The following is a 27,291-nucleotide window of genomic DNA, read 5'->3' as shown; positions in this document are numbered from 1 at the left end:
AATGCACTTGAAACACCTGTTATTTCTTAAAGCATATACTTGCAATGGTGTTATATATATTAGCATCAATGCTGTGAATGTTAATGGCCCTCCATTGCGGCTGACGTGTGTTTGGCCATAGTCCATTGGTATAATTGGCTAAATCAAGGGAGATATAACTCTAATAATGATCCAACCTCACACCCTTTAAACTTCACTCACAGTATACTCGATTGTCAATATTAAAAGATCCAATCTCATGGTCTGCACATTGACCCGACACAGTTCATACTCGTAATGCATTGTTTAATTCGAATCTTTCAAGAATCTCATATGCAGCTCGTGCCAATAGTAAATGACAAGTAACTATGTTACCTTATTCTTCGTTCACTTGTTTACCGGGTACTACTGTAAGACTTATCACCGACGTCCCCTTCGGTGTGGAAATGGATCACTTCCAAATTGCTCCAATCTCACCTTGTTCACCAATTCTGCTCACCGCAATCCAGAAATGTGGCTCAAACAACACCAACATTTACAGGTGATGGCATCTTAGTAATTCCTACGCGCGTTTTGGGACTCCGCTCTTTCTCAAGGAATATACAGGTGATTGCATGAAGGTGCTATTTGAATCATCATTACCATATTTCAATTGGATACTCAGATCCACACCCTCAATTGCATCACACTCCATTCATACATAACATCCATTCATTATTTGTATGGGATCACGGATTTGTATACAACCAATAAATATTTCACAAAGCCAAAAAGTAATTTATTGTTTATGTCTTATTTAAATCTAACTCACAATTTTCTTAAGATATGATGTGTCTCACCTATACTTATGCAAATCACCAAATCTCACTCCCATACTACAGTCTTACAAGAAACGCTGTATCTAATGAAAATATATAATTAGAATGTAACAGTAACCTAGAATATCTCATCAGGACCCTGACGTCTCCACATTAACAAAGTACATTTCACCATTGTCTATTGTTTGTGACTTTTTCTAATCTAGCTCACAAATTTCTTAAGATATGTTTTGTCCTATCTATACTATACAGACCACCAAATCTCACTCCCATAATGCAGCCTCAAATTAAACGCTGCATCTACTGATAATGTATAGTTACACAATAATCCAGGATATCTCATGAGGACACAGACATCTCTACATTGACAGAGTACATATCACAATACCAGATCTTAAAAAATATGTGAAGCAGTACCCTAAGGGTGCATTTTAACTTTACAAACTGTAGGAGCTACGTTGCTGTATGTGTCAACTAAAAGTCGAAGTCTCAAAATTTCTCCTCAAACCTACCCGGGTAAAATAACAAAAATGGCCACGTTATTTAAAGAGACAGTACCTAAACATTTCTACATGAATTTTGCCGAATTCCATGATCGTGTTCACATGTAGGAGTAATATCCAGATCTCAAATATATAAAATCATTTCAACTTTAATCAATTAAGGTTAAAAAACCCTATAGAAAATCCAATTGGATAATGCTTAAATTGGATAATTATATCCTATATGATTTTGTCCATTCAAGAGACACCCTCACATGTTATCACCATATGTACAGAACAGATACTCTCTTTGCTCCTTTAGCTGTATCCATCACATACTTAAGTTGGAATAATTTAAATGAAGTTGCCCCAGGAAATATCTCTATTGAGACCTTTAGGTACCATAGTATCTAGTCTCCTGATCCACTGTGCCTCTTTCCTGAATAATAATTTTTGTCTATCACCTCCTCGGCGTAGTGGGGGTATCCCATCTACTATTTGAAACCTTAACTGACTTTTATTGTGAGAGAATCTTGTAAAATGATGTGCCACTGGGGCATCTTCATCATCTTTGCCTATTGCTGCCTTGTGTTGACGTATCCTATCTCTGACCATTTGGGTGGTCTCACCTACATATGCCAGACCACACGGACATTTTATCACATATATTACAAATTTAGAATTACAGGAGAACCTCCCTTTAATGGGGATCCTTTTCCCTGAAAGAGGATGGGTCACAGAATCTCTTTGTTGCATTGAGTGACACAGTGCACAGTTCATACAGGAAAAATAACCTTTCTTAGTCATTTCAATAGGTTTCATTGTTGGACCCCAATCAGCATGGATCAATTCATCTCTTAAATTTCTATTTCTCCTATATGAGAATAGTGGAGTATTATTTAATATATTCCTCACTTGAGTGTCCTCTTTTAATAAATGCCAATGTTGTAGAATCATCTTCTTTAAATTTCTGCTATGAAAGCCAAAATGGCTGACAAAAGGTACAGAAAATGTCTTAGGGTCCACACACTTTTTGGTTAGGATACTCTTCCTATCAATATTTGCCACCTTTTTCATATTTTTTGCCAGAATTTCCATTGGATATCCTCTTTCTACAAAATTTTTGGCCATCTCATCTAATCTTATCAGGCAAGTTTTGGGATCATCAACAATCCTTTTAGTTCTTAAGAGTTGGACCAATGGAAGATTTTTGATCAAAGAGGATGGGTGGAAACTATCATACAATAATGTATTGTTCCTGTCTGTTTCTTTTGTGAATAAATCACTTCTCAATTTATAATCTACAATTGATACCATAGTATCTAATTAGCTTATTTTCATCTTGCTTGATTCCATGGTGAATTTCAAAGATTCATGAGAAGAATTGAGCCGAGATACAAATTGTAGTATGGGAGTGAGAATTCGTGATTCGCATAAGTATAGGTGAGACACAGCATATCTTAAGAAAATTGTGAGTCAGATTTAAATAAGACATAAACAATAAGTTACTTTTTGGCTTTGTGAAATATTCGTGGGTTGTATACAAATCCGTGATCCCATACAAAAAATGAATGGATGTTACGTATGAAAGGAGTGTGATGCAATTCAGGGTGTGGATCTGAGTATCCATTTGGAATATGGTAATGATGATTCAAATAGCACCTTCACGCAATCACCTGTATATTCCTTGAGAAAGGGCAGAGTACCAAAACGCGCGTCAGAATTACTAAGACGCCATCACCTGCCAATGTTGGTGTTGTTTGAGCCACATTTCTGGATTACGGTGAGCAGAATTGGTGAACAAGGTGATATTGGAGCAATTTGGAAGTGATCCATTTCCACACCGAAGGGGACGTCGGTGATAAGTCTCACAGAAGTACCCGGTAAACAAGAAGACGAAGAATAAGGTAACATAGTTACTTGTCATTTACTATCGGCTTGAGCTCCATATGAGATTCTTGAAAGATACGAATTAAACAATGCATTACGAGTATGAACTCTATTTCGGGTCAATGTGCAGACCATGAGATTGGATCTTTTAATGCTGAAAATAGAGTACACTGTAAGTGAAGTTTAAAGGGTGTGAGGTTGGATCATTATTACAGTTATATCTCCCTTGATTTAGCCATTAGCCAATTATACAAATAGACTATGGCCAAACACACGTCAGCCGCAATGGAGGGCCATTAACATTCACAGCATTGATGCTAATATATATAACACCATTGCAAGTATATGCTTTAAGAAATAACAGGTGTTTCAAGTGCATTTGCCTCTCTATGAGACATGCAAATTGAGGATTACAAATATATGTAGCAACTTTCTTTCATACAATTTGGGGACTGCAATAGAATCAGTAATTTACTGTTATTTACACAACAGGTGCCACAAGCACATATGGTTTCCCGGGAAACACACAAGTGACAGTTCTATTAGTCACAGCGCTCAGAGAAACCGAGTTGAGCGAGACTGTCTGCATTCGTTTGCTACATTATCTGTAAAGAAGGAAATTTCCCGCCGCCACTATACTAAAGTTATTAACCCCTAAACCTAACCCTAAGTCTAACCCTAACCCTAACACCCCTAACTTAAATATAATTAAAATAAATCTATATAAAAATTACTATCATTAACTAAATAATTCCTATTTAAAACTAAATACTTACCTATAAAATGAACGCTGGTTTTGGCCATCCGCTGGTATTTAGAGTCAGTCAGGAAAGGGTCTAACGCTCACTTTCCAGCCGCGACTTTTCCATACCGCAGATCCCCTTACGTCAATTGCGTATCCTATCTTTTCAATGGGATCTTTCTAACGCTGGTATTTAGAGTCTTGGCTGAAGTGAGCGTTCGAACTCTAACGACAAAACTCCAGCCGCAGAAAAAAGTCAGGAGTTAAGAGCTTTATGGGCTAACACCAGTTCATAAAGCTCTTAACTACTGTGCTCTAAAGTACACTAACACCCATAAACTACCTATGTACCCCTAAACCGAGATCCCCCACATCGCCGCCACTATAATTAAATTGTTTAACACCTAATCTGCCGACTGCACACCGCCGCAACCTACATTGTCCTTATGTACCCCTAATCTGCTGCCCCTAACATCGCCGACACCTACATAATATTTTTAACCCCTAATCTGCCCCCCCCAACGTCGCCGCAACCTTACCTACACTTATTAACCAATAATCTGCCGACCGGACCTCACCGCCACTATAATAAATGTATTAACCCCTAAACCGCCTCACTCCTGCCTCAAAAACCCTATAATAAATAGTATTAACCAATAATCTGCCCTCCCTAACATCGCTGACACCTAACTTCAAGTATTAACCCCTAATCTGCCGATCGGACCTCACCGCTACTATAATAAATGTATTAACCCCTAAAGCTAAGTCTAACCCTAACACTAACACCCCCCTAAGTTAAATATAATTTAAATCTAACAAAATAAAATAAATCTTATTAAATAAATTATTCCTATTTAAAGCTAAATACTTACCTGTAAAATAAACCCTAATACAGCTACAATATAACGAATAATTATATTGTAGCTATTTTAGGATTTATATTTATTTTACAGGCAACTTTGTATTTATTTTAACCAGGTACAATAGCTATTAAATAGTTATTAACTATTTAATAGCTACCTAGTTAAAATAATTACAAAATTACCTGTAAAATAAATCCTAACCTAAGATACAATTAAACCTAACACTACACTATCAATAAATTAATTAAATAAACTACCTACAATTATCTACAATGAAATCAACTAAACTAAATTACAAAAACAAATAAACACTAAATTACAAAAACAAAATAAACACTAAATTACAAAAAATAAAAAAAGATTACAAGAATTTTAAGCTAATTACACCTACTCTAAGCCCCCTAAAAAAATAACAAAGCCCCCCAAAATAAAAAAAATGCCCTACCCTATTCTAAAATAAAAAGTTTACAGCTCTTTTACCTTACCAGCCCTTAAAAGTGCCTTTTGCGGGGCATGCCCCAAAGAAAACAGCTCTTTTGCCTGTAAAAAAACATACAATACCCCCCCAACATTACAACCCACCACCCACATACCCCTAATCTAACCCCAACCCCCCTTAAAAACCTAACACTAAGCCCCTGAAGATCTCCCTACCTTTTCTTCACCACGCCGGGTATCACTGATCCGTCCAGAAGAGGCTCCGAAGTCTTCATCCTATCCGGCAAGAAGAGGTCCAGAAGAGGCTCCGAAGTCTTCATCCTATCCGACAAGAAGAGGACATCCGGACCGGCAAACATCTTCATCCAAGCGGCATCTTCTATCTTCATCCATCCGACGAGGAGCGGCTCCATCTTCAAGACCTCCAGCGCAGAACATCCTCTTCTCCCGACAACTAGACGACGAATGAAGGTTCCTTTAAGGACGTCATCCAAGATGGCGTCCCTCGAATTCCGATTGGCTGATAGGATTCTATCAGCCAATCGGAATTAAGGTAGGAAAAATCAAGTTTAATCAAGTTTAATCGGATTATCTGATCCAATCAGCCAATCAGATTGAGCTTGCATTCTATTGGCTGTTCAATCAGCCAATAAGATTTTTCCTACCTTAATTCCAATTGGCTGATAGAATCCTATAAGCCAATCGGAATTCGAGGGACGCCATCTTGGATGACGTCCCTTAAAGGAACCTTCATTCGTCGTCTAATCGTCGGGAGAAGACTTCGGAGCCTCTTCTGGACGGATCGGTGATACCCCGCGTGGTGAAGATAAGGTAGAGAGATCTTCAGGGGCTTAGTGTTAGGTTTTTTAAGGGGGGTTTTGGTTAAATTAGTTGTATGTGGGTGGTGGGTTGTAATGTTGGGGGGGTATTGTATGTTTTTTTACAGGCAAAAAAGCTGTTTTCTTTGGGGCATGCCCCGAAAAAGGCCCTTTTAAGGGCTGGTAAGGTAAAAGAGCTGTAAACTTTTTATTTTAGAATAGGGTAGGGCATTTTTTTATTTTGGGGGGCTTTGTTATTTTTTTAGGGGGCTTAGAGTAGGTGTAATTAGCTTAAAATTCTTGTAATCTTTTTTTATTTTTTTGTTATTTAGTGTTTGTTTGTTTTTGCCATTTATTGTTTTTTTTTTTGTAATTTAGTTTAGTTGATTTAATTGTAGATAATTGTAGGTAGTTTATTTAATTCATTTATTGATAGTGTAGTGTTAGGTTTAATTGTAACTTAGGTTAGGATTTATTTTACTGGTAATTTTGTAATTATTTTAACTAGGTAGCTATTAAATAGTTATTAACTATTTAATAGCTATTGTACCTGGTTAAAATAAATACAAAGTTGCCTGTAAAAAAAATATTAATCCCAAAATAGCTACAATGTAATTATTGTTTATATTGTAGCTATATTAGGGTTTATTTTACAGGTAAGTATTTAGGTTTAAATAGGAATAATTTATTTAATAAGATTTATTTTATTTCGTTAGATTTAAATTATATTTAACTTAGGGGGGTGTTAGGGTTAGGGTTAGACTTAGCTTTAGAGGTTAGTACATTTATTATAGTAGTGGTGAGGTCCGGTCGGCAGATTAGGGGTTAATACTTGAAGTTAGGTGGCGGCGATGTTAGGGAGGGCAGATTAGGGGTTAATACTATTTATTATAGGGTTTTTGAGGCGGGAGTGAGGCGGTTTAGGGGTTAATACATTTATTAGAGTAGCGGTGAGGTACGGTCGGCAGATTAGGAGTTAATAAGTGTAGGTAGGTAGCGGCGACGTTGGGGGGGCAGATTAGGGGTTAATAAATATAATATAGGGGTTGGCGATGTTAGGGGCAGCAGATTAGGGGTACATAACTGTAATGTAGGTTGCGGCGGTGTACGGAGCGGCAGATTAGGGGTTAATAATAATATGCAGGGGTCAGCGATAGTGGGGGCGGCAGATTAGGGGTTAATAAGTGTAAGGTTAGGGGTGTTTAGACTCGGAGTACATGTTAGGGTGTTAGGTGCAGACTTAGGAAGTGTTTCCCCATAGGAAACAATGGGGCTGCGCTAGGAGCTGAACGCTGCTTTTTTGCAGGTGTTAGGGTTTTTTTCAGCTCAAACTGCCCCATTGTTTCCTATGGGGGAATCGTGCACGAGCGCGTTTTTGAAGCTGGCCGCGTCCGTAAGCAACGCTGGTATTGAGGGTTGAAGTGGCCGTAAATATGCCTGTACACTCCCTTTTTGGAGCCTAACGCAGCCCTTCAGAGAACTCTAAATACCAGCGTTGTTTAAAATGTGCGGGGGAAAAAAACCACGCATAGCTAACACACCCCTTCTAACGCAAAACTCTAAATCTAGGCAAATGATAGCTACAATATAACTAATAGTTACATTGTAGCTATCTTAGGTTTTATTTTTATTTCACAGCTAAGTTTGTATTTATTTTAGTTTGTAAATAGTTATTAACTATTTACTGACTACCTAGTTAAGATAAATACAACTTTACCTGTCAAATAAAACCTAACCTGTCTTACACTAACACCTAACATTACACTACAATCAAATAAATTACATTAATGAATACAATTAACTAAATTACAAAAAATAAAAAAGAAATTATCACATTTTTAAACTAATTACACCTAATCTAATAGCCCTATCAAATTAAAAAGACCCCCCCCCCTAAACTAAACTGACAATAGTCCTTAATTGGGCCTTTTGTGGGGCATTGCCCCAAAGAAATCAGCTCTTTTACCTGTAAAAAAAATTCAAACAACCCCCAACACAACCAAACCCCCCAAATAAAATCATATCTAAAAAACCTAAGCTCCCCATTGCCCTGAAAAAGGCATTTGGATGGGCATTGCCCATAAAAGAGCATTTAGCACTTTTTCAACGCCCAAGCCCCTAATCTAAAAATAAAACCCACCCAATTAATCCTTTATATAACCTAACATTAACCCCCGAAGATCCACTTAAAGTTTTTGAAGACCGAACATCCATCTTCAATCAGCCAATAGGATTGAGCTCGCAAATAACTGGATAAAAGACAAGGAGCAATGAGTAGTAGTAAATGGATCATACTCAGATTGGACAAAGGTAATCAGTGGAGTCCCCCAGAAATCAGTAGTGAGTCCTGTTCTTTTTAATATTTTTATTAATGACTAGGAGCAAGGATTAAATAGCAACATCTCTTTGCATATCATACAAAGTTGTGTAAGGTCATTAGGTCAGTGCAGGATAAAATTGCTTTACAAAGGGATCTTTAAAAATTAGAAGAATGCTGGAAAATGTAAGTTCTACATTTTGGAAGTAAAAGTAAGCAGGCAACGTATAATTTAAATGTGACTAGACTTAGCCAAACAGAGGAGAAAAGGGATTAGGGAGCAGTAATAGATAACAAGCTAAAGATAGGTGTACAATGCAGGGCAGCGGCTTCTAAGGCTAATGGGATACTAGCATGTATTAAAAGAGGCATTGATGCCTAAATAGATTAAATAAGGAAACTAGACGACATTTAGGTTAAAGCAAGGAAGAGAACAGAATAATAATAATAACACATCACTAGAACAAAAATGAAGGCCTTTTTTCATTTTCCTCCAATATTATCAGTTGTGTTGTGTTTGTCAAGTGATTACAATCTCGAATGACATTGGCTGCAAAATACTTTTCTACTGAAAACAAAACTGACAAATACAGTGGACATTTTTCAGCTTTTATTTTTTAATAGGGAGGTTCATGTGATATTTTCTTTATACATATGTGCTGCATCACTTAGCATATGGGGAACATGTCCCTTTAATAAATTATACTCACATTGTAGCTGTGGGGGTATAAACTATATCATTTGGTTGGACATGTAGTAGCACTACCTTGCTAAAACTGGGCAGCTTGCACCTATGAGATTTGGGGGTTCTTCAGTAATGTTTATGGTTGCATATCACCGCTAGCACCCCATTAGAATCACAACTGACTGTAGTATACATTTTCCAATGCAGATCTCTCAACCATCCACATTTTCTTTATATTGCCACAGGTTGGAAGCTCTGTCTCACTGTCACTCCTGTACCTTTCCCCCCTACAATTGGACTGGCCCACTCTACCCACTTACAACATAGATTCCTCCCTGAGCCTACGAGTTAAAAATCTAAGCAGAAAATAATGGGCATTTTGCCAGCTCACCAATATGTTTACAGATCCTTTGCTATTATGTTTGTATGTATGTAATGTGTTAAGATAATTACATATCTACCACAGATATTGTTAATTTTATATTTATTTATATTTGCTGGTTGTCAAATCTAACAGGAGCAGGACCCTTACATATGTAAGTATTAAACCTTGACTTAATCTGGAGCCTGATCTATTTGAAGTCATAACCTGAGAATACAATTATCTGATGCATTAGACCTGATGAAACTGATGATGCAGTAACTATGTTTAGGATTATTAAAGAAATATACCCTCACACAAGGATCTTAGACTCAGACTTGAAATGTTATTGTTAAAGCCGATTAACCTAAATATTACAGTGGTTTGCTTATATTAATGTTTACAATTGTTTGACTCTTGATAGAATTATAATGCAATAAATGGAAATATTTCAAGTTGTGTCAACACAATAAATCTGATTTTTTTTTATTGTTAAAAATAGATATGGTTGGGGCAGTGGAGCTAGCTCTGTAACCAAGTGGTCGCACATTACTACTGCTCCATAGACATTCTTTCTTTATCAGCTTAAATGGCCACTCGGTTAAACAAACTACAGCCAAAAAGTGAGACTGAGGTTCAGAGAGACTAAACTTAACTGGTTGGGCAGTCAGAGCCCAGAAGACAGCGAGATAACTGAGCTGGGTACTTCATTAGCAGGTCATCTAGTTCACAAGCTATTACGAAGCGGCCATCTTCTAGCCCTCGTGGCATAGTATAGCCCTAAGAGCTCAAAACTCCTCCATATACTGTGTACCAAGATTTTTTGGGACACCTCAGAAGAACGACTACGTTTTCCACTTCTCCCTCTAACACCATGAAGGACCCCACGACCTGTACACTTACCAATATGGAGGAGCTCTGTAGTATGGTGGTTGCAGTGCTACAGGATGCAAGGAGAGAGCTTATTCACATAATAATGAGCCATACCGGTTTTCAACATCCCACTACTGAGCCACAGGGGAGTCCAGAGATGGAACCTATTTGTGATGTTGAGGACTAAAAGATGGGTGAGCAGCGGAAATCGTGCTCATATCCCTGGCAGATGTCAGTTAAAACTCCTGTGACGGAACAGGTGACTGTCGCAGAGCATGGATTACAGGGAGTCATCACAGCCTCACGGTCCTTCACTGGAGAAGCAACTGCCGGAGATCAGTATCCATCAATGCTGTTTGGAGTTCTAAAGCGGCATACAATTAGCTGGAGTACAGGCAAACAGCGATGAGCCGAGGAACAAACTGAGGCTCTTACAATATGGTCACTGTGACTGGTTTGCCATAATCCAGGACTGGGTATCTGTGGCCATGCTAAAGCCGGTATTGGGTAAGAGGCTAACCAGGCAGTCATCATAATAAGTTTATGCTAACTTTTCCCACATTAATGACCGCTGCAACCTATATACATTAGGCTCTCAGAAAATGAGAAATTAAATTACTACGCCTTGGACTGATTCTGAAAGGGGACTAAACCAAGATCTAGACGTGTTTATTAGTTTACGGTTTTATGTCATAGGCTCTGTTATTTCAAATGTTCTTTACTAAATTATCACCAATGTTCCCAATGTTTTTAATGTCATAGGAAGATTATTTAGACTGCTCTAATCTGCATGTGCTATTTCACATGGCATACGTGTCTGCTTGTTATTCTCTAAATCTCTTTATTTGAATATGTCTTTATTATGTGCCTAGCAGAGTTGTAAAATATATGATAATATGTATGCTGGATTCTCAGGACTCATGTGACCAAGCAGTTTTGTCATGGAGTTAATAGGAGTGAATCTCTTCTAATTCATATGGCCAGTTCAGCTAATGAGTTAGCTTATCTTAACATCCATCTTAGACATAATAGAGAGAAATCATCTAGTTCCGGACTATAACTGCTCTAGGGGGTAGTGAGAGTTTTACAGGATCATGGTTGCGCTGTCAGCGGCCGAGATAGCACGGCCTAGATCATACTCTATAAACTTGTGGGGAATATATACAGTCTTAAGACTCACTCATTCCTCAGATGTTGCCCCTAAACCTGACTACTCCGATAGCCTCATTATTACTTTTATAGGGAACTGTCAGCTTACATCCCAAGCATACCTAAGACTTCCGCATTAGCTTGTTAATATATCTATTTATGGTTTAACTATTCTAAGCCTATTAAAGCTATACCTACCTATCGACTCCTTCTGCCTTAGGTTCCCATAATGTTAACCTGAAGTTGGACACTATAGAGATGATAATAATAGCTAAACGAACATTATATAGTGTAGGTTCATACAATTTCTTCTGGTTTAATACATTAATTTTTGCAACCCCAAATTACACATGCCCCTACTAGGTACAGTATACCTCAGTCTCAACTATATATAGCTCTGTTAGCTTCCATAACCTGTCATTACTAACTACAAATTTCCCCCACATTGCTTACTGGATGAGCACTGGAAAATATATCCCTCAAAAATTCTACTTGATTTTTATCCATATCCCCCATATCCTCCCCCTCAGTTATAATTAATGTTTTAGGGGTCCACATGAGACCCTTGCACACTATTGGGAGGTTAGATCTTATAAGCTGCTCAACCATAGTATAAGGGGATATATGGTCATATCTACAAGTTGAAGCTTTAAAAATTAGATGATGCGCTATCTAATTCTCTTATCATTCAGACTTGTATAGTTTGAGACTTTCCTATTCTATACCACATTACATTATTATATGATAGCTCTTGTAGGAGGTCCAAATTTATTACTTTTGTGGTGTTTCATACATCTATACACTTCAATGTATGATATGTTTGAGAACTGTTGCATATTTTTTCTTTGTTTATATCATCTTAATAAAAATATAAAATAAAATAAAAAATAGATATGGTTGAATTCTTACTACTTAAACCTTTAAAAATATATTGCAGGTTTTAGTGGACTCAGAATGGAATGCAAACTGCCCAGAAATATTATATGAACTTAAAAAAGAAACTCCAGTGTATCAAACAATCTTAAGTGATCCTCAGGATAGTGATTACATATATTTGACTACTGTAAATGAGGTAAGTACTTATTTTATATCTTACTGCTTTAACCACCATAACAAACACATTAATTAACCCCTAGACCCCAATCAAAATAAACTGCAATTAATCTCAATCCACCTAACTGCCCCCAAACTTTTATAACTCCCAACACAATAAACCCTCTAAACACTAAGGCCCCAATTTAACAAAGCATCAATCTCGGTGCATTCGCTGGCGTCAATACGCTCGCCAGACATTGCTGCCGCGGATCTGCATACGACACCCTTGTTTATAAAAAAGTCAGTCAAAAACACGGGTGTCAAGTACAGCACAAAGAGCAGTGGACTATTGATAAATAAGAGTCATCGATCTCATAGAAAGTTATTTTTCCTTTATTTGTTATACAAAAAGTCTTATATATGATATTTTCACATACATTTATGTGTATTTGTATTTCTATAAATCCTGATATGCCTAGCTCATGTTTTTTAATATTTTTTATTGATTATTAATGCTAGAATTTGTACATATATCTTTGCACATACTTGTCTTAAAAATTATAATCTTCTATTATATGTTTTTTATTATTTAATATTTTCCTTTGGGTTAAATTTAAAGTGCATATAATTATATGTATATATATGGAAATATATGTATATCTATACAATATTATTTTATTTCATCTCAAGGTGACAATTTGGCTACGTCCACAAAATGTAACTGTTTATTTACACAGCTTTTTATGACTCATTTAGGATTCAACAATTAAATTCTAATTAATCCAGAAATATAAACTTATACTTCTTGACCATGCAAGATATAACTATATGAAATCTGACTTATTATTTAGCTAAAAGGGATTTACAATATACAGTTTATAACTATGGGATTAGATATGTCTATATAGGATTAACAGGTAAATTTGACTAGGTCCTAGCCTTCATATGTACTCTTGTAAATATTGCATAAATACACATATAGATAAACAAATGATAGATAACCCAAATTTAATAAAGACTCTTAAAAATACTGTTGGTTTCCAAATACACAATCATTTATTAGATCAGCTAAAAACATGAAATTACACAATAATCAATACTTTAGGCCTAAATACAATAACAATTACATATACTTACAAGACAAATATACACTTATACAAACAAACATGATACAGGTACCTTATTCAGAAGTTCTAATAGGGTTGACTGGGACAGTCTGGATGTTTCTCTGCTAGCTTCCTGTCCTCATCCTTCCCTCTCGTCTCTCTCCTCTCCTCCTTCTCTCTCTTACTGACTACCCTTTATTTATATATATATATATATATATATATATATATATATATATAAGCAAATTGTAGTCACCAAGCACTCACGTTATTCAAATAGCGCCTAGGTGCAGTACATATAGATATTATAGACAAAAACAGAGACTGCACTCTTCCCCCTTTGTTAGATTGATGTTTTTGTATATATATATATATATATATATATATATATATATATATATATATATATTTATTTATTTATTTATTTATTCTTTTCACAAACTTACTTCTGTACAATTACATTGGAGAAGTGTTCTCATTGGTTGATATTGTTTGTAGATCAAAACTGTTGGCTTGTAAAACATATGGCCTGACTACAAAAGATTATTTTGTTTATTACTGGTAGTCTTCATTGTATTTGGACTTTGGGAGCAGAGTCATAAAAAGATTTCATCTTGGCATGTAAACAAGATTTTACAACCCTGACCCAGGAAGATAGATATTGGTAGCATCTAGCTTTTCTTTGATCTCTTGTTTTCTTATGTAACAACCAGAAGAGATTCCCCAGGATAGGTAAATGCACACACACATCTTCATTTACATACATTCAGATATTATGTGAGAAAATATCCATTTGTAACACACACACACACACACACACACACATATATATAGCCATTAATGTCTAAACCATTGGCAACAAAAGTGAGTACACCCCTAAGTGGAAATGTCCAAATTGGGCCCAAAGTGTCAATATTTTGTGTGGCCACCATTATTTTCCAGATCTGCCTTAACCCTCTTGGGCATAAAGTTCACCAGAGCTTCACAGGTTGCCACTGGAGTCCTCTTCCACTCCTCCATGACGACATCACAGAGCTGGTGGATGTCACAGACCTTGCGCTCCCCCATCTTCTGTTTGAGGATGCCCCACAGATGCTCAATAGGGTTTAGGTCTGGAGACATGCTTGGCCAGTCCATCATTTTACCCTCAGCTTCTTTAGCAAGGCAGTCATCATCTTGGAGGTGTGTTTGGGGTCGTTATTATTTTGGTATACTGGCCTGCGGCCCAGTCTCGGAAGGGAGGGGATCATGCTCTACTTCAATATGTCACAGTACATGTTGGCATTCATTGTTCCCTCAATGAGTTGTAGCTCCCCAGTGCAGGCAGCACTCATACAGGCCCAGACCATGACACTCTTACCACCATGCTTTGCTGTAGGCAAAACACACTTGACACCATCTTAACCAAATAAGTTTATCTTGGTCTCATCGGACCACAGGACATGGTTCCAGTAATCCATGCCCTTACTCTGCTTGTCTTCAGCAAACTGTTTGTAGGCTTTCTTGTGCACCATATTTAGAAGAGGCTTCCTTCTGGGATGATAGCCATGCAGACCAACTTGATGCAGTGTGCGGCATATGGTCTGACAGGCTTACCCCCCACCCCTTCAACCTCTGCAGCAATGCTGGCAGCACTCATACATCTATTTCCCAAAGACAACCTCTGGATATGACTTTGAGCACTTGCACTCAACTTCTTTGGTCGACCATGACAAGGCCGGTTCTGAGTGGAACCTGTCCTGTGAAACTGTTGTATGGTCTTGCCCACTGTGCTGCAGCTCAGTTTAAGGGTCTTGGCAATCCTCTTATAGCCTAGGCCACCTTTATGTAGAGCAACAATTCTTTTTTTCAGATCCTCAGAGAGTTCTTTGACATGAGGTGCCATGTTGAACTTCCAGTGACCAGTATGAGAGAGTGTGAGATGATAACACCAAATTTAACACACCTGCTCCCCATTCACACCTGAGACCTTGTAATAATAATGAGTCACATGACACCGGGGAGGGAAAATGGCTAATGGGGCCCAAATTGGACATTTCCACTTAGGGGTGTACTCACTTTTGTCGCCAACAGTTTAGACATTAATGGCTGTGTGTTAAGTTATTTTGAGGGGGCAGTAAATTTACACTGTTATAAACGCTCTACACTCACTACTTTACATTGTAGCAAAGTGTCATTTCTTCAGTATTTTCACAAGAAAAGATATAAAATATTTACAATAATGTGAGGGGTGTACTCACTTTTGTGGGATACTGCATATATATATATATATATATATATCAGGGTTCAAAATATCTAGTACTAAGCTACTAGCCAGGGTAAAATGTTACTCGCCACTTCTTATCCCACCCACCAACTGACCAGGCCATGCTCACTACCCAACCTTATCTTTACATATGTTTAGCAATTGCAAAACACCTTCTTATGCAGTAATTTTAATCTTGTTTTTATTTTATACCATAACAAATTAAATAATGGTACATACATTAATACATTTTTTAAAAAAAGTGAATGACAGCAACATCAGCTATGGGTTCTCGGGAAGACAACAGCTATATAAAGTAGGCTGGTCATTAAACAATAATAGTTAGGCTCTATTAATGTAGGGTCTCCCCTACGATACCAGAGCTCTACAGGGATATATAGGTGTAAGTCACACACAAATGTAGCCTTGTAATGATAGAGCTTCACACGGGGTACGTGAGTCAAAGTTCCAAGGTAGTAGCTGAAACTTTGAGTGCCGTTCTCCTGTGGAGCTATAATGTAGTGGAGCAGAGATCACAATATTAATATAGCCTACTAGGCTTGTTTTGCGCAGTCAGTATAATGAACCAGCAAAAACATGGGAGTAGGCATAAAAAAAATCTGGGGGGATAGCATTTTTACAAGCAATGTATTCTTATTCAGTAAACTTGGAATTGTATCGAATGGCAAAAGTTAAATAATTGAATTATCTATCTATAATTTATATCTCCCTCTCTCACAAAAACTCCCTGTTAATCTTTTTTTACCCCTCACACTCTCCCTTCTCTCTCCTCCTCTCTTACACTCTCCCCCGCTCTTACACTCCCCCTTCTCTCACACAAACTTCCTGCCTTGTCTTTCTCTCCTCTTCTCTCTCTTACTCACTCTTCCATCTCTCACACATTCTCCTAATGTGTCTTTTACACATCCTCCTCTCTCTCATACACACTTCCCTCCTCTCTTTTAAACTCTCCTCCTTTCTTCTATACTCTCACACTTATAAACCCAAACTCACTGGCACACAAACTCTCTCACTCACACACACACACACACACACCTACACTAATATACACACACTCTCTCACACACTCACAGACTCTTCCACACACTCTCATACTCACACAGTCACACTCACATCCCCACTCTCTTATACACACTCCGCCACACTTACAATAACTCTCTCACACACACACTTATAAACACACATACACACTCTCTCCAACAGTCACATATCACTAAAACATTATATAGTGAGAAAGAGGAGAGGAGTGAGGAATAGAGTGTGGAAGAGATTTATTTTTCCATAAAATCTGTGATTTCTGACTATAGATAGATGGAAACTTATTTGCTACTTTATACAAGATTTTCTTCTGCTTGAAAAAAATAACTAACAGTTAATACAGTGGCAGATTAAATAGTTTAGCACGCACATTGGTTATCTCCACAAGGTGTACTCAGAAGGTGCATAGAGTATACCATAGCTTCACATCAATGTTATTATGTTAATCTATAAACATAGTTTTCTATGATCATAACAATTAGCTTAAATTTAGCTTAACATTTAAGATGTCACCTTAACATAGATTACACAGCTCCTGATTATTGTGCTGTAATCTGACTGACAAGTGAAATCACATGTAGGCTAGTAGTCATATTCATTATACTTACAGTCGCATGGATTTGTATGGGGAGGAAACTGGTAAATTTGCTTTTATTATGCTACTACCTGTCTCAGGATCTAGTCCCTCCCATCAGCCGGCAGCCTGTGTGCACTGAGGCTTGACAATTCCTATCCTGAAGTTAGCAGCACACGGAGGAGAACTGTACAGCTGGTATTTAACAGATAGTATCTGTCCAACTTCTCCATTGGAGTGAAAGCCCCTCCCTCATCCTTCAGCAAATCACTCAGTTAGTCAGTTAGTATGGATTGCAGTTTTGCTATGAAAATGTTTTAATGATTGGAGGAGGAGAAGCATAAGCATATGATTGGTGATTCCAACATCAATTGCAAACTTCAATGTAATTTGATTTTACACTGACACGCTTTAAGACGTTTCTAGTGAGTGAATGTACATTCACTCACTTTTTCACTCGCCCCTGCTTAAATTCAACTCGCCAATGGTGAGTTGTATAGTGGAATTTTTGAACCCTGTATATATGTTACAGTTAAAGTGCAGAATCAGTTAATGTGCACATTACCTAGCTAATCTACAGATTAACTGATTTGATCAGTTAAAGTGCAGAATCTGCACTTTACCTAGGTAATGTGCACATTAACTGCTTCCATGTAGTTAAAGTTGGAAAAGTTTGTTTCTCTCATGTAAACTGTTTATTGAAAAAGAAGCCAAAGAATGTTCCAATTTCGGCCGAGGGCAGATACGCTCCAGAGTGCTCTGTTCTATCAGAGCCTCGGGCGCCGCAACTGCCTCTGGGAGCCTTACCATGGGTCACAGCCCGCACGTCTTGAAATTCTCTGTCTGGGAAATTATCTATCGAATCTATCTATGTAATTCAGTGTCACCAATTTTTAGACTGCACAAATAAGTAAGCAATTGCAAATTCATTTCCTATATCAAATCTAAAAACTGCAATAAAACAATTTGTGACTGCAAATTAATTTCCTAGATCTAATATTTTAAACCGTTTGATTGTTTGTATTATATTTTTTTAATTGTTATAGTTGAGTTTAACGAAATAAAGAACATGATGTTAAATAATAACATTATGTTAATTTCATTAATTGTTATAGTTGAGTTTAATGAAATAAATAAAGAACATGATGTTAAAGAATAATTGAGTTTAACGAAATAAATAAAGAACATGATATTAAAGAATAGTTGAGTTTAACTAAATAAATAAAGAACAGAATGTTCCAATTTTGGCCAAGGGCAGATACGCTCCAGAGTGATCTGTTCTAATCAGAGCCTCGGGTGCCGCAACTGCCTCTGGGAACCTTACCATGGGTCCCAGCCCGCACGTCTTGAAATTCTCTGTCTGGGAAATTATCTATCGAATCTATCTATTTATTATAGATTTGATAGATAGACAGATTATTTCCCAGACAGAGAATTTCAAGACGTGCGGGCTGGGACCCATGGTAAGGTTCCCAGAGGCAGTTGCGGCACCCGAGGATTCTGATTAGAACAGAGCACTCTGGAGAGTATCTGCCCTCGGCCGAAATAAAAATATTCTGTTCTTTATTTATTTCCTTAAACTCAAATATTATTTAACATCATGTTCTTTATTTTTTTGTTAAACTCAACTATAGCAATTAATTAAATTAATATAATGTTATTATTTAACATCATGTTCTTTATTTATTTAGTTAAACTCAACTATAACAATTAAAAAAATATAATACAAACAATCAAACGGTTTAAAATATTAGATCTAGGAAATGAATTTGCAGTCACAAATTGTGTCTGGAGCGTATCTGCCCTCGGCCGAAATCGGAACATTCTGTTCTTTATTTATTACATTCTTCGGCTTCTTTTTCAATAAATAGTTTACATGAGAGAAACAAACTTTTCTAAAAAGCTAAAATGCTTTTTTTTGCACTAACTAGTGTCTAGTAGGTAATGTGCAGATTATCTAGGTAATTTGCAGATTACCTAGGTAATGTGAGAAATGAAACAATTTTTCTGCACTTTAACTGATCACCCTAGTTAATCTGCAGATTAGCTAGGTAATGTGCACATTAGCTGATTTCTGCACTTTAACTGTAACATATATATATATATATATATATATATATACACATACACACATATATATATATATATATATATATATATACACATACACATATACATATATATATATATATATATATGTATATATATATATATATATATATATATATATATATATATATATATATATATATATATATATATATATAAATATATATATATATATATATATATACATATACATACACATGCACTCCTACATATATACAATATATACATGAAAATGGAACTAAAACATAAGCAATTGCCCAAACTGTAACACTTTACTTGCAATCGTATTTGTTTACTTGTATTTATTTGCAAACAATGGATATATTAAGAGATGGGCCGGTTTTCTCTCTGCACCTGTGTAACCCTTCCTGATTGCAGTGTAGTTTTAAACACCACCCCTACACAGGTGTTATAAAATGGGCTGGCATAAGATGACATTTCTTAATGAAAATGAAATTAAAGAGAAGGAAGAAAAACACTAAAAAAATCATGACAGTAAAGAGGTGATTTTAATTTCTGATGTATCTGATTCATGACAGTTTAATGTTAGGTGGACTATCCCTTTGAGCTATCATCTTGAGATTATATTGAATCAAACATCAATTGATTTTTAAAATCATTGTCAAAAATATTACACAATGGGGGGTAGTTATCAAGCCGTCTACTTTTCTGCCTTCACCGGCCCAATACGTCCGCCTAAGCTCGCCTACCTTCGCCGCCGCGGACCTTGAATACGTTCGCCCAAGTTATCAAATAAAGCTGTCAAAAAGCCGCGGGGCGATGAGCAGCGGACTGTGAGAGTTATCACTCATCTGATCTCGCTGCTTTTCGGCTTTTCCCAGCTTTATTGCTAGCCTGTCACTAAGCACCCACACTAAACTACACTGTTCTATCCCTATACCAGCGCCCCCGGAGCCTCCCGCAACTCAATAAAGTTACTAACCCCTAAACCGCCGCTCCTAGACCCTGCCGCAACTCTTATAAATGTATTAACCCCTAAACCGCTGCTCCTAGACCCTGCCGCAACTCTGATAAATGTATTAACCCCTAAACCGCCGCTCCCGGACACCGCTGCCACCTACAGTATACCTAGTAACCCCTATCCTGCCCCCCCTATACCGTTGCCCTCTATAATAAAATTATTAACCCCTATCCTGCTGATCCCGCACCTCGCCGCAACTAAATAAATAGTTTAACCCCTAAACCGCCCCTCCCTGAACCCGCCGCAACCTATATTAAACCTATTAACCCCTATCCTGCCCCCCTACACCGTCGTCACCTATAATAAATTTATTAACCCCTATCCTGCCCCCCACTACACCGCCGCCACTGTAATAAAATTATTAACCCCTAAACCTACAGGGAGTGCAGAATTATTAGGCAAGTTGTATTTTTGAGGATTAATTTTATTATTGAACAACAACCATGTTCTCAATGAACCCAAAAAACTCATTAATATCAAAGCTGAATATTTTTGGAAGTAGTTTTTAGTTTGTTTTTAGTTATAGCTATTTTAGGGGGATATCTGTGTGTGCAGGTGACTATTACTGTGCATAATTATTAGGCAACTTAACAAAAAACAAATATATACCCATTTCAATTATTTATTTTTACCAGTGAAACCAATATAACATCTCAACATTCACAAATATACATTTCTGACATTCAAAAACAAAACAAAAACAAATCAGTGACCAATATAGCCACCTTTCTTTGCAAGGACACTCAAAAGCCTGCCATCCATGGATTCTGTCAGTGTTTTGATCTGTTCACCATCAACATTGCGTGCAGCAGCAACCACAGCCTCCCAGACACTGTTCAGAGAGGTGTACTGTTTTCCCTCCTTGTAAATCTCACATTTGATGATGGACCACAGGTTCTCAATGGGGTTCAGATCAGGTGAACAAGGAGGCCATGTCATTAGATTTTCTTCTTTTATACCCTTTCTTGCCAGCCACGCTGTGGAGTACTTGGACGCGTGTGATGGAGCATTGTCCTGCATGAAAATCATGTTTTTCTTGAAGGATGCAGACTTCTTCCTGTACCACTGCTTGAAGAAGGTGTCTTCCAGAAACTGGCAGTAGGACTGGGAGTTGAGCTTGACTCCATCCTCAACCTGAAAAGGCCCCACAAGCTCATCTTTGATGATACCAGCCCAAACCAGTACTCCACCTCCACCTTGCTGGCGTCTGAGTCGGACTGGAGCTCTCTGCCCTTTACCAATCCAGCCACGGGCCCATCCATCTGGCCCATCAAGACTCACTCTTATTTCATCAGTCCATAAAACCTTAGAAAAATCAGTCTTGAGATATTTCTTGGCCCAGTCTTGACGTTTCAGCTTGTGTGTCTTGTTCAGTGGTGGTCGCCTTTCAGCCTTTCTTACCTTGGCCATGTCTCTGAGTATTGCACACCTTGTGCTTTTGGGCACTCCAGTGATGTTGCAGCTCTGAAATATGGCCAAACTGGTGGCAAGTGGCATCTTGGCAGCTGCACGCTTGACTTTTCTCAGTTCATGGGCAGTTATTTTGCGCCTTGGTTTTTCCACACACTTCTTGCGACCCTGTTGACTATTTTGAATGAAACGCTTGATTGTTCGATGATCACGCTTCAGAAGCTTTGCAATTTTAAGAGTGCTGCATCCCTCTGCAAGATATCTCACTATTTTTGACTTTTCTGAGCCTGTCAAGTCCTTCTTTTGACCCATTTTGCCAAAGGAAAGGAAGTTGCCTAATAATTATGCACACCTGATATAGGGTGTTGATGTCATTAGACCACACCCCTTCTCATTACAGAGATGCACATCACCTAATATGCTTAATTGGTAGTAGGCTTTCGAGCCTATACAGCTTGGAGTAAGACAACATGCATAAAGAGGATGATGTGGTCAAAATACTCATTTGCCTAATAATTCTGCACTCCCTGTAAGTCTAACTCTAACCCTAACGCCCCCCTAACTTAAATAGTATTTAAATAAATCTAAATAATATTACTCTTATTAACTAAATTAATCCTATTTAAAACTAAATACTTACCTTTAAAATAAACCCTAATATAGCTACAATATAAATAATAATTATATTGTAGCTATCTTAGGATTTATTTTTGTTTTACAGGCAACTTTCAATTTATTTTAACTAGGTACAATAGCTATTAAATAGTTATTAACTATTTAATAGCTTACCTAGCTAAAATAAACTGAAATTTACCTGTAAAATAAATCCTAACCTAAGTTACAATTACACCTAACACTACACTATACTTTAATAAATTAATCCTATTTAAAACTAAATACTTACCTATAAAATAAACCTTAATATAGCTACACTATAAATAATAATTATATTGTAGCTATCTTAGGATTTAATATTTATTTTACAGGTAACTTTGTATTTATTTTAGCTAGTTTGAATAGTTATTAAATAGTTATTAACTATTTAATAACTACCTAGCTAAAAGAAATACAAAATTACCTGTAAAATAAATCCTAACCTAAGTTACAATTAAACCTAATACTACATTATCATTAAATTAATTAAATAAACTACCTACAAATAACTCAAATTAAATACAATTACATAGACTAACTAAAGTACAAAAAATAAAAAAAGCTAAGTTACAAAAAATAAAAAAATAAGTTACAAACATTTTAAAAATATTACAACAATTTTAAGCTACTTACACCTAATCTAAGCCCCCTAATAAAATAACAAACCCCCCCAAAATAAAAAAATGCCCTACCCTATTCTAAATTAAATAAAGTTCAAAGCTCTTTTACCTTACCAGCCCTTAAAAGAGCCATTTGTGGGGCTTGCCCCAAAGAAAACTGCTCTTTTGCCTGTAAAAGAAAAATACAACCCCCCCCAACATTAAAACCCACCACCCACATACCCCTAATCTAACCCAAACCCCCCTTACAAAAACCTAACACTAATCCCCTGAAGATCATCCTACCTTGAGTCGTCTTCACTCAGCCGAGCAGCGATGGAACCGAAGTGGACATCCAGAGCGGAAGAAGTTAATCCTCCAAGCGGCACTGAAGAAATCTTCCATCCGATGAAGTCATCATCCAGGCGGCGCTGAAGTAGTCTTTGATCCGGGTGATGTCATCTTCCAAGAGGCGCTGAAGAGGTCTTCTATCCGGGCGATGTCATCTTCCAAGCCGGGTCTTGAATCTTCCTCCCGCCGACGCGGAACATCCTTCTTCACCGACGGACTACGACGAATGAAGGCTCCTTTAAGGGACGTCATCCAAGAAGGATTCTATCAGCCAATCGGAATTAAGGTAGGAAAAATCTGATTGGCTGATGGAATCAGCCAATCAGATTCAAGTTCAATCCGATTGGCTGATCCAATCAGCCAATCAGATTGAGCTTGCATTCTATTGGCTGTTCCGATCAGCCAATAGAATGCGAGCTCAATCTGATTGGCTGATTGGATCAGCCAATCAGATTGAACTTGAATCTGATTGGCTGATTCCATCAGCCAATCAGATTTTTCCTACCTTAATTCCGATTGGCTGATAGAATCCTATCAGCCAATCGGAATTGAGGGGACGCCATCTTGGATGACGTCCCTTAAAGGAGCCTTCATTCGTCGTAGTCCGTCGGTGAAGAAGGATGTTCCGCGTCGGCGGGAGGAAGATTCAAGACCCGGCTTGGAAGATGACATCGCCCGGATAGAAGACCTCTTCAGCGCCTCTTGGAAGATGACATCGCCTGGATCGAAGACTTCTTCAGCGCCGCCTGGATGATGACTTCATCGGATGGAAGATTTCTTCAGCGCCGCTTGGAGGATTAACTTCTTCTGCTCCGGATGTCCACTTCGGTTCCATCGCTGCTTGGCTGAGTGAAGACGACTCACGGTAGGATGATCTTCAGGGGATTAGTGTTAGGTTTTTGTAAGGGGGGTTTGGGTTGGATTAGGGGTATGTGGGTGGTGGGTTTTAATGTTGGGGGGGTTGTATTTTTCTTTTACAGGCAAAAGAGCAGTTTTCCTTGGGGCAAGCCCCACAAATGGCCCTTTTAAGGGCTGGTAAGGTAAAAGAGCTTTGAACTTTATTTAATTTAGAATAGGGTAGGGCATTTTTTTATTTTGGGGGGGTTGTTATTTTATTAGGGGGCTTAGATTAGGTGTAAGTAGCTTAAAATTGTAATATTTTTAAAATGTTTGTAACTTATTTATTTATTTTTTGTAACTTAGCTTTTTTTATTTTTTGTACTTTAGTTAGTCTATGTAATTATATTTAATTGTAGTTATTTGTAGGTAGTTTATTTAATTAATTTAATGATAGTGTAGTATTAGGTTTAATTGTAACTTAGGTTAGGATTTATTTTACAGGTAATTTTGTATTTCTTTTAGCTAGGTAGTTATTAAATAGTTAATAACTATTTAATAACTATTCTAACTAGCTAAAATAAATACAAAGTTACCTGTAAAATAAATATAAATCCTAAGATAGCTACAATGTAATTATTAATTACATTGTAGCTATCTTAGGCTTTATTTTACAGGTAAGTATTTAGTTTTAAATAGGAATAATTTATTTAAGTATAGTGTAGTGTTAGGTGTAATTGTAACTTAGGTTAGTTTTTATTTTACAGGTACATTTCTCTTTATTTTAGCTAGGTAGCTATTAAATAGTTAATAACTATTTAATAGCTATTGAACCTGGTTAAAATAAATTGAAAGTTGCCTGTAAAATAAAAATAAATCCTAAGAGAGCTACAATATAATTATTATTTATATTGTAGCTATTAAAGGGTTTATTTTACAGGTAAGTATTTCGTTTTAAATAGGATTAACTTAGTTAATAATAGAAATATTATTTAGATTTATTTAATTAATATTTAAGTTAGGGGGTGGGGGGTGTTAGGGTTAGTGTTAGACTTAGGTTTAGGGGTTAATAATTTTATTACAGTGGCGGCGGCGTAGTGGGGGGCAGGATAGGGGTTAATAAATTTATTATAGGTGGCAACGGTGTGGGGGGGCAGATTAGGGGTTAATAAGTTTAATATAGGTTGCTGCGGGTTCAGGGAGCTGTGGTTTAGGGGTTAATACATTTATTATAGTTGCGGTAGGCTCAGGGAGCGGCAGTTTAGGGGTTAAAATGTATAGAGTAGCTTGCGGTGGGCTCCGGGTGCGGCGGTTTAGGGGGTAATAACTTTATTTAGTTGCGGCGGTGTAGGGGGGGGCAGATTAGGGGTGTTTAGACTCGGGGTACATGTTAGGGTGTTAGGTGCAGACAGCTCCCATAGAAATCAATGGGATGTCTGTCAGCAGCGAACTTGTACTTTCGCTATGGTCAGACTCCCATTGATTCCTATGGGATCCGCCGCCTCCTTGGGTGGCGGTTTGAAAACCAGGTACGCTGGGCCGTAAAAGTGCCGAGCGTACCTGCTAGTCATTTGATAACTAGCAAAAGTAGTGAGATTGTGCCGCACTTGTGTGCGGAACATCTGGAGTGACGTAAGAATCGATCTGTGTCGGACTGAGTCCGGCGGATCGAAGTTTACGTCACAAAATTCTACTTTTGCCGGTCTCGAGCCTTTGATAACTAAGGCGAATCAGCCTCGCCACAAATACGCTGTGGAATTCCAGCGTATTTGAGGTTGACGGCTTGATAACTACCCCCCAATGTGTCCTAATGTCATCATTAATGTTTAACGTTAATACTAATTTCACATATACATACTTTAAAAGTATAATACACAATGTAACAAATGGCACTTACAAGTTCTGATGAGTGATCAATGACACAAGTATCAAGCTATTTGTTAGTTATAGTATAAAATGTATATTTAAATCAGATTGGCTCATGTCATAAATCATGTGATTATGCATTTCCCAATCAAAAGTAGTGGGAAATTTCACTAGTTTGTGGGTTGTTTAGGAGTTCTAGTATTGCGTCAAATGTGGTGCGAAGTATTGCATCAAATTTGGTGTGCGAAATGCAGTGTGACTTGTATTACATGCATTAAAGGGCCAGTAAACATAGAAAATAATGTTATATAATTCTGCACATAGTGCAGAATTATATAACATTATTTTAGTGCTAGCATTATGTAACATAATATTGCCGGGTATTTTTTATTGCAAAAGAGGGTTTTCCAGACCCGCCCTCTGTGCTCTTACAGCGGGAGCGAGCTACATTGAGTGTAATGGAGCGGTCGGGCCGGGCTGTGACTAGACAGCTGGCCAGATGCGCTCTGAGGGAAAACCAGACCCTCTCAGTAGAGCACAGAGGGCGGGTCTGAAAAACCCTCTTTTGTAATAAAAAATGCCCAGCAATATTATGTTTTATAAAGCTAGCACTAAAATAATGTTATATAATTCTGCACTATGTGCAGAATTATATAACATTATTTTCTATGTTTACTGGCTCTTTAAACATGGTGAAATAAAATTAGATTGATCAAAAAGGAAGTTAGCTATAGTATGTAATGTATTTATTTCATTTGTATCCTTATATTTACTAGTCCTGCTGCCAGACAGACATTACCTGTCATTAAAGCTACTTTTGAAATGAATCTGTCCCTTGACATTAAATGTGATTATAATATTAATATTTAAAATATTATTTAGATACTGAACATGCATCTTTGTTGTCTGTGTGATTTAGAAAGAGTATACAATTGTAATCAACTTTCTAATTTATATAAATATGTAATAAGCTTCATTCTCTTGCAGCATCTTACATACATTTTCTGGGTTTTCAGACTCCCTTTGATTTCTATGGTATTCGAGGCCTC

General features: G+C 37.2%; 1 protein-coding gene across 1 annotated transcript in view; it reads left to right on the top strand.

Moving 5' to 3' along the window:
• The window catches only part of PLXNC1 (plexin C1), a 483,607-nt gene that overhangs the window by 58,016 nt on the left and 398,300 nt on the right, over positions 1-27,291 (top strand). Inside the window, exon 3 of the mRNA XM_053716896.1 lies at positions 12,353-12,487. Within this exon, the coding sequence (XP_053572871.1) occupies positions 12,353-12,487 (135 nt within the window). The remainder of the gene's footprint in view (positions 1-12,352; positions 12,488-27,291) is intronic.

The sequence above is a fragment of the Bombina bombina genome, chromosome 6 (assembly GCF_027579735.1).
Source record: "Bombina bombina isolate aBomBom1 chromosome 6, aBomBom1.pri, whole genome shotgun sequence".
Classification (NCBI taxonomy): domain Eukaryota; kingdom Metazoa; phylum Chordata; class Amphibia; order Anura; family Bombinatoridae; genus Bombina; species Bombina bombina.
This window is presented reverse-complemented; position numbering and strand designations above follow the sequence as displayed.